We start from the raw sequence: 9,065 nt of genomic DNA, 5'->3' as shown, positions 1-9,065 counted from the left end.
GGAGAGTACCAGGGAGGCTCGGACAGCTGCTGCTCTCCTGAAAGGCGGTGAAAAAGCAGGTGGCTTGTTAATGCGACGTGAAGGGCTAAAGGTCGTTGGTTGAGAACTGCTACTGCTTTTTTCCCACCTGGAGAAACACCTGAACTTTGTGAAACCTTCTGTCCTTAATCATTAATGCCACATGTCATACTGCTGCCCCAAGAAAAGAGTTTGGGGGAGTGTGTGTGGAAGAAAGCGGTGATAAAGCAGCGGTTAATAGCAGAATTATTGCTGGAGCTCGTTTTGATATTTATTTTAGCAGTAGAAACCAGCGTTGGTATGTTTGGGGGTGCTGGGTTTGGGTTTGTGCATTTGGTTTGTGTGGTTTTTTCCTTGCAAACAGTCTTGTCAGCTATCAAAATGCAGGGCTGGAAGGAAATTCTGTGTTCTGTTTAGTTCGTTCTACCCACCTGAAGGTGTCATCAGGTTAAAGTATCAGCAAGTACGCGCCTTGTCTGTCTTGTACTTTTAAAGCTTTGGAAACTGGAGATCTGGAAGGCTTCTACTCAGTCTAGTTCAATGCCCTGTATTAGAAAGCTTTTGTTTTCCTTCATCTTCTCAGAAGGCAGGTGTCTCTGGTGAGATAACCATCACTGTCCTTTGTAACAGTGTTAGTGCCTTCAAATGCTACTGTGTTCCTTGCTTTTTTCTTCTTTTTTCTTTTGCGATTTTCGCTACCCCTCTAACTTGCCCCCTGCCCTTCCTTCCGCTGCCAACTTGCTGATTTTCTGGGCTCTGTGGTAGATGGAGCTCAGCTGGATATTCTGGTGCCAAAATTGGAATACAATTCTCTAATGCCACTTCAGACCAAGCAGGAAAAATACCTCCTGCATCTCTGTGGAAAATGTTCATGGTAATATGTTCCAGAATGAGTTGCATGTTGTTTTTTTTTAAACACTGCATCACACTGTTAATTCATTTGGTTTGAGGTCTGTCATAACCCCGGATGGCTTTCTGTAGGATTGCTGCCAACTCCTCGTTCCATATTTTGTCCTTCAGCTTCCTCTGTTTTCCCTCTTAATAAATTATTCATCTGATTTACTGAGAAACATACATTCTAATTCTAGTCTCTCTGGTGGCTGCCACTCTTCCCGCTTAGGTCCCACCTACAAACTTTGTAAGAATATTCTGTGTTTGTAAGTCCTTGTGGGAGCCGAGTCTAGCCTCTGGTCGAACTGTTAGTTGCTGTGTGCTGTTCCTAATCAGATTGGTAAATGAGTAATAGTTCAGAGGTTTTATTGGGGAGGGAAAACTGGTTGGCTCAAGGAAGTGGCACTTAGTACACAGAGCTTAAATCTCACTTGGAGCTGTGGTGGTGGAAGGCTGGTCTGTGGGATTAGAGTTGAGAAAGTGATGCCTCGGATTAGAATTCTTGATCTTATTAGCGATACGCTAAGCTGGTAACGTGTAGCTTGTGTGTGCACTGTCCTGTAGGAAACAAGGTTCTGAGGTGTCTCTTCATCCCTGCTTCCCTGCCCAGCTGGAGAGTTCTGTCAGCTTTGTTAGTGGGGCGTTACAAGTACATGCAGCCAGTTCTTGGTTGTGGGAATGTGTGTGCTTAGGGGAGTAGGTTCTGCAAGCGTGGAAAATTGGGTAGTGTCAACGTGACAGGCTGAAAAAGTAGAAACTCCTGGTTGCAAAGCTTCAGGCTAATTAGTGAGAGCAGCCACCAGAGTGAGGTACACTGGGACAATGCAGGCAGACTTGCTAAGTAATAAAATGCTAATACATGGGCAACCCAAGCCAAACTGGAAGTCTCAGACTTTTAAATCATTGCAAGAGTCATGAAAGCCAGCAGGCAGAAAGGGACAGTTCTTTTCTAATTGCAGCATGAATTCAGTCTTTATGCTTTCCCTGTTCTTAGGCTTTAGCCTGGCACAGAAACCGTTTGGAGCAACATATGTCTGGAGCAGCATTATCAACGCACTTCAAACTCAAGTGGAAGTGAAAAAGCGTCGCCAGAACCTCAAGTGCTATCATGACTGTTTTATTGGTTCAGATGCGGTGGATGTTGTCTTTGCTCATCTTCTACAGAACAAGTATTTTGGGGACGTTGATATTTCTCGTGCTAAAATAGTGCGTGTATGTCAAGCGCTGATGGATTACAAAGTATTTGAGGCTGTTTCTACTAGGGTCTTTGGAAAAGACAAACGGTCTGTGTTCGAAGACAGCAGCAGTAGCCTCTACAGATTCACAAACATCTCAAGCCAGCCAGAGCTCGATAAAGATTACCAGCAGTGTACGCCACAAAGGTTAGCACATGGGACCTGAGGAGGAGATGTTTTTTACAGCCGGAAACGGTTATGTGTTCTGGGGTACAGAAGAGAGAACTGTTGTACAATTACAGAACCTGGGGGCGGGGAAAGCAGCACTCTACAGGTGTTTGTGGGAGGAAGGTAGGCAGGAAACATCACTTTGAAGTGGGTAAATCATTCAGCCTGCAGAGTTACTTGTTCTCAGTGTCTGTTATCACATCGCCTTGGGGGGGAGGAGGGCGGGAGGGTAGAAATTAAGTGCATTACAGATACTGATCTGCTGGGCTCTAAACCAGCCTAACTGGCTGGAATTCAGCGGCAGCGAATAGGCCAATGCAGTGGAACAATCTTTAGTCACTGCACACCTAGCTCTGGTGTAAGGCAGTTTTTAAGGAAAAAACAGGTAAAAAACAGTTTTCTTCTTTCATTATCTTGGCTTCACTATGCTTCAGATTTATCTTTTTGGAATGTTTTCAGCTGTTTCTTCATGCATGTATGACTTGTTCCTAGACCGGGTAGCAGGCTGTTACACCACTGCATGCTGTCGTAGAACCAGAGGGCTTGCGGGGAGGGGATTACTGCCCTGTAGGAGTGGGCAAAGAAAACCCTGGTACTGTCGAAACCACCACAAACCAGAACATGCTGCTATGCAGATGATGCTTTGCCAAATAACTGCCCTTAAATAGTTTTTTGTCGAGTGTTCATCGCTGAATGTATGTCGACATATCCATACAAAAAACAACATTCATGTGGTTATTGCAATAGTTGTAGCAATATGCACTTCTGAAAATTGCAGGTAGCATTGACCTAATAAGAAAATACCTTGTGCGATTGATGTGAGAGTAGCAAATGAGAACTTCAGTGCATCAACCCAACTCACCAGAAAACTCTAGAAGCAGTGATTAAAAATGGATAGTTCCTTGGTCCTGCTTCTTTTTCTGTGCTAAAGCAAACTGTCTTTATTTGGAAAAAGGATGACTTGTGAGAAATTAAACCAAGGGCTGTTAGAGCAAGACTTGGAATATATCAGATAAACAGTCAAACAAGATTATTCATGTGCACTAAGAATAGAATGAAGGAGATTTTCTTCTGGACAGGGCACAGATCTGTTGGGTTATATTTCTTTGTTTAGTGAAAGGAACAGATCTATGGGTACACAACTTGTCACATGCATAGCAAAGGCAGTGGGCATCAAAAGGATTTTGCAGTGCCCTAAAACAAAGAGGCTATAGAAATTGAACGAGTGTGTTTGGGAGAATAGTAATTTTGTGGCTGATGTTGTGCTATCTACTCCATGGCACAGGAAAGCAGTTCCGGGGAGAACCAGCTAACACAGGGAAGTGGGGGCCAGGTGTCTGAAGCTGACTGTTAGCTGGCTGCATGAACAAGCCGCATAACTTTATTGTATTGATACGGAACAGCCACCTTCTGGGTATTTCAAGAACAGCTCTTAATTTTTATCCTCACTTTCCCGTTAGGAATAATGTCTTAAAACTCTGGAGGTTTTGAGGGGGGGTGTTTTGTCTGGGCTTTTTAGAAATAATTTCCCCTCCTCAACCATTTCCTCTTCCCGCATTCTCTCTGCGGTAACTGAGGTAGCTTCTGCTGATGCTGGTTGTGACAAGTTCCAAGGCAGGAACTATGCACTCACATGCAACTATTGCACACAAGTAATTCTTTAAGGTGTTGTCCAAGTTGCACAGGATAATGTACAGAGAAAGTGTTGGGTGGGGGAGAGAATAAAGTAAATATTTATATAGGAAAACTTTTTAAAATCTCAGACAGTTATCTGTATCTGTATGTTGGATGGTATGTTTGGTTATCCATATATATGGATATAAGTATTTATAAAAGCTGTTTTTTGATCTCAGACATGAGAAGAGCATGTTGTTTCACTCTACACCTGTTAAATCGGAAAGCTTGGAGGATCTCTGGGAAAACCTGAGTTTAAAGCCTGCGAATACCCCTCAAGTAAACATCTCGGATAGTTTGTCCCGTCGAGGTAAGCCAAGTAATGTTGCAGTCATTTCTCCTTGGGAGAAGGAAGGTAATAACTGCAGGACTGGAAAGGCTCGCGCCTTTCAGATTGGAGAGGGAGTCAAACCGACTCTCTTCTTGTTTTGAACGCCATGTCATAACGAAGGCAAATTGTCTTTGTGCAGGCTCGCTTTCTACCTTTTTATTTCATTAGTCAGGATCGTTATCTCTAGTGGAAATAAATCAGTGCTGAATTTTGTGGCAAAGAATACACAACTGTATGGAGCTTGATTTGGTTCTTCATAATATTCAATTACCTGCACTCTTCTGTGCTTGACTTAATGATGGCCAGTGGCCTACTGTTAGCTAAAACTGTTCCCTGGCTTTTTAACTGTATCTGCTCCAGCCGGCACTCCTTCAGCACTGCCTGAAACTGTTCTGGACAATTGGTGTCTTCTCTCTGACTAAACTATGATCTAATGTGTTTTTTCCTTTCGTCAAAGATGCTAATGCATCCTAGAAACTCCCCAAACTGGAGCCAGACTGTAACTGTGGAAGCTGTGATAAGGAGAGTGTCGCTGTTACTTCTGTTTTTTAATCTTTTACCTAGAACAAAGCTCACTTGCAAATTAAAGCACAAAGAACCTGAGGCACTTCAGACTTCTCCAAAAAGCAGTTCTCTGACGCTTGTAGTTAACTAAACAAATGACTAATTCTTGCCTTTTGTGGCGGTAAAAGGCACTCAGAGCTGATAAGGGCTACTGCTCTCTGCTACTGTAAATCTTTGTTTTGGTGAAACTAGCCCATTAGGTGTTAGGACTGAGGGGAGCAAGGGAAGTTGTTCTCGTTTTCCTAATCTCTCTCTTTGCCCATGCTGAATCTCCGTGTTCTTTGTGTTTTCCACCCTTTCCAGTCATTAATGAGGTATGGCAAGAACAAACGATTGCTCGGCTGCTGCAGCTTGTAGACCTTCCACTTCTTGAGTCCTTACTTGCGCACCAAGAGGTCAGACCTCAGCTCCCACCACCAAGGAAAGGGCCTGGATATGTCATCACAAGTAACTACCTTGACAGAGAGATTCTCAAGGCTTTCAGTGACTCACAGTAAGTGTTCCTCCCTCATCTCTGCCACTGTGGAAAGCTTTCTGCTTTCATAAGGGTGTAGAAAAGGTGTAGTCTCTGGTACTGCAGAAAGGAGGCGAGTAGGCACTATTCTCCCTGTCAGACTTGACTGGGATAATTAATAAATAACAATTGCGAAGCTGTAAACCAGAAGTAGCTGAGACAATATCTGCTGAACACCGGAAGAGTTTTTGAATGCAACGATAGTGTTTGGTGGTATTCAGAGGGGAAGTTGTTTGCTGCATTGAGAGAAGATAGTGCATTTTACCATCATCTTGAAATTTTTTCCTTAAAAAATAACTTGTGAGGGAATAGTTTGGTTTCTCGTACTATATTAAAAAAGCCAAGGATGCTGAGCCTGAAACTATTTATAAATACAGTTAAAAACAGTCTGAAAAACTTATCACCCTGGATCAGATCAAGGTGCATGTTTCTGTTTATCTAGCAATAATTATGCCCTTGTCTAACAATAGAGGACATCACTAACTTTAGGTTTAACCGCTTGTGGCTGTTTGCCCGTGTGGGTTACTAATTCTTCATCTTGATTACGTGTGTAACAAAGAGTTATATGGCTATGGTGTACTTGAGTGGGTCAGCAAAAGCATCGGGTATCAACCAATTCCTACCCACCACCCGGCTTTCACTGGGACTGAGAAACCAGCTTGCCTGCTCTCTGTGGGGAGCAGTGCAGCCAGCTCTGAAAGGCGTCGGTAAGTACCGCTACAAAGCGAAACCGCTCTGTCTTCTAGAACAGATGAATGGCTCTCAGCAGCAATAGACTGTTTGGAATACCTTCCCGATCATATGGTGGTGGATATTAGCAGGAACCTGCCTGACGAACCCGATAAAGCAGACACGTGGAAGCTGCTGCTGTTTGAAAATATCGGTAGATACTATGGCCAGAAGAAGGAGCCGCTGTTAAGCCATGCGTCTGAGATTCATTCAGGAATTGCAGAGCTGCTGGGTAAGTAAAATAAAGCTGGTTTCTAAGCCTCTGTGGGATACGTACTGACAATCTGAGTGTTTGCTACAGCAGCCCAGCTTAAAGGTTGGCTACTGCAAGTTTGGTGTGTGTTGGGTTTTTTTGTTGTTTGTTTGTTTTGTTTCTGGTAATGAAGACTCTGCTTTGAGATTTTTGGTCTACAAAAATGACTACATGCAGTTCTGTAGGTTTTGTTTGGGTCTCTGTAAAAAGGCAGTGACACTGGAGAGCTATTATTCGGTAGTAGTTGGTATCCATGGAAATCAAATATCTATGGGGAAAATAAATATAAATATGGCCTGGTATTCAGCTAGCCCTTTTATCTAGGGCATATTCCTCATTTCTTGGGAGATCTTTATTTCCACGAGAGGTCATTCATTTTCTTAAGAGACCTGCTTTCCGTTTTCAGTCTTTCCCGATCCATTCAAGATGGCTGAAGTGTAACTGAACTGAGTTTCAAGTGAGCTTTCTTCAGTGTGGGCTAGCAGCCCGGGCTGGGCTGTTCTCAGTTTGTGTGCAAACAGTTCTCAGCAGCCTGTGAGAAATCAGTGAGAATGAATTGCTTTGTCTGACCTGGTCTATTTAGAGAGATGAACTTCTCTTCAGTGGCTAATTTAGGTGTTTTATTGCAACATCTGTTTAAATAAATATGGCAATAGGTGCCTTTATCTCTCCCCAGTGAATGGGAAGATGGAGCAATCTTTAGAAGCCGTTCAACTCTATCTGAAACTTCTCGACAGCCAAGTGAGGGAGGAGTTCAGAAGACTGCTGTACTTCATGGCTGTGGCAGCACATAATTCTGAGCTCAAACTACAGAAGGAGGTAAATGTGTGTACTTGTTACATGTTGCTTTACACTTAGGGAAATCTACAGGTCCCAGATACTGGTCAGAAAGCACATTTGTAGCTTAAATATGTGACTACAGGAAAAGCAGTGACTCTAGAAGAACAAAGGTGACGCCCTTCTTAAAGAGGGAGCCTGATTCTCCTCTTCTGCTCATTATTTCAAATTATTCTTTAGAGCGACAACAGGATGGTTGTGAAAAGAACATTCTCTAAAGCTATTATCAACAATAAAATCTTATCCAGAGGGAAAACTGACCTCCTGATCTTATTCCTGGTGGATCACCAAAAAGATGTGTTAAAGGTAAGAGCTAGGAAACAACAACCAGGTTTTTGTGATCTCGTTTGCTTATGCAGAACTGTCTTTTCTAAGCTGCTGTTTGACTGTCTTCTCTTTCTGTCCAAGATCCCAGGGACACTGCATAAAATGGTCAGCAATAAACTGGTGGCTCTGCAGAAAGGCCAAGATCCTAGTAAGATAACAGGTAACAGTTTAAACTGAACTTTTTATTCTCGTCGTGCACCCACGTGAGCAGTAGCAGAGACCGAGATGATGCGGAAAGACTTGCTGTAGCGATGACTAATTTGACTCCAAAGGAGGAGGGGTCTGTGGCACCTGGAGGGTGGATGCGTGCGGTGTTAACTCTCTGAATGTTTCCTTTTAGGCTATACCTTTTGCCAAACACTTGATGAAAAGGAGTATCGCTCCAATACGGAGAAGACCACTAAAGATGAGCTGTTATCTCTGTTGAAAGCTATTGATGAAGATTCAAAGCTCTCTGACAAAGAGAGAAAGAAACTGCTAGGTCAGTTCCATAGCAGCAATCCAAGTATTTTTATGCAGTATTTTGGAGACAGAGTTACTGATATGTGTGTGTGACTTTAAATGTAGATTCCTTTCTATATTCCAGCATTGAAAACACTAATATATTTGTAAATCTTTTGTATTCATGTACCTAATAAAATTATTTTGTGGAAATGGATGGAATTCATACCATTATTAACAAAGCCAACTGTACAACAGTAAAGCCTGTACTTCTGCATCAGCTTTGCTTGTTCTTAATTGCTGTAGGACCAAAATAATCCTCTTCCTCACCAAAAGCCAAGTCCACTGACTCACCCCACTAAAGTACCAGAGTTACTGAGATGGGTAACACCTCTCCATGAATGAGATCTCTCTGCTGCCTTTCGCCATAACACTCAGTTTGATGCTCTACAGGGTTTTTTTTCTAGCTGGCCTTGCATTGTGTGCCTGTTCTGTAGCGTTGATCTTTGACTTGCTGCGTAACGGACAGAGCTGGATTCTAACAGCTCCTGCTTGATAAGCCAGTTTTTCTTTCCGCTTGCCAGTGTACTGTAGCGTGTCTGTGTATGACCAGTTACTGTGCTGGTTTAGGCTGAAATGGCACCACACTGTCAGGTTGCCAGGGAAGGCGACTTTTCCCCAGCTGAATCCTGCTCTGCCCTGAACTCCCACTGACTCTCCTGGGATGATAAAGATATTCTGGATTCTTAAGTCAGTCTGGCTTTGGTTTCCACAGAACATACTGTTTATGGCTCGTTATCTTCATCCCTGCAGTGTTTTGCTCTGTCTGTAAGTCTTATTGATGGCACCAGCTGTAATTAGAGAAGAGCTGGAACAAATGAAAGGCCTTTGGGTGTTCTTATTGCTGTATGTTTTATTGGTGTCTAGTCTACAGAGGAAGTCCCAAGCTGTGCAACACAGGCAGTTGCAAGCAGGAAAATATCTAGCATGGAGAGAGATGTGATTTGGACTCTCATGGAGTCATCTTTGGGGTGGTGCCAGCAAAGCTTCGTTACTGTTACTGTTGCAAGAAATCACAAGCAT

At 43.1% G+C, this 9,065-nt stretch overlaps 1 protein-coding gene across 1 annotated transcript; it reads left to right on the top strand.

The window, feature by feature from the left end:
- Window positions 1-1,903: 1,903 nt before the first annotated feature.
- DEPDC7 (DEP domain containing 7) lies at window positions 1,904-8,209 on the top strand (the record flags this gene model as incomplete). Its single annotated transcript, XM_010131777.1, has 8 exons — window positions 1,904-2,291; window positions 4,166-4,296; window positions 5,185-5,374; window positions 6,142-6,356; window positions 7,054-7,196; window positions 7,395-7,520; window positions 7,623-7,701; window positions 7,882-8,209. Coding segments are annotated over 8 exons (1,487 nt in total), but the record flags the coding sequence as incomplete, so codon positions are not given.
- Window positions 8,210-9,065: the final 856 nt, after the last annotated feature.

This window comes from Buceros rhinoceros, unplaced genomic scaffold (genome assembly GCF_000710305.1).
Source record: "Buceros rhinoceros silvestris isolate BGI_N320 unplaced genomic scaffold, ASM71030v1 scaffold41152, whole genome shotgun sequence".
Classification (NCBI taxonomy): domain Eukaryota; kingdom Metazoa; phylum Chordata; class Aves; order Bucerotiformes; family Bucerotidae; genus Buceros; species Buceros rhinoceros.
The sequence above is the reverse complement of the archived record's forward strand: the minus strand, read 5'-3'. Positions and strand labels throughout refer to the sequence as shown.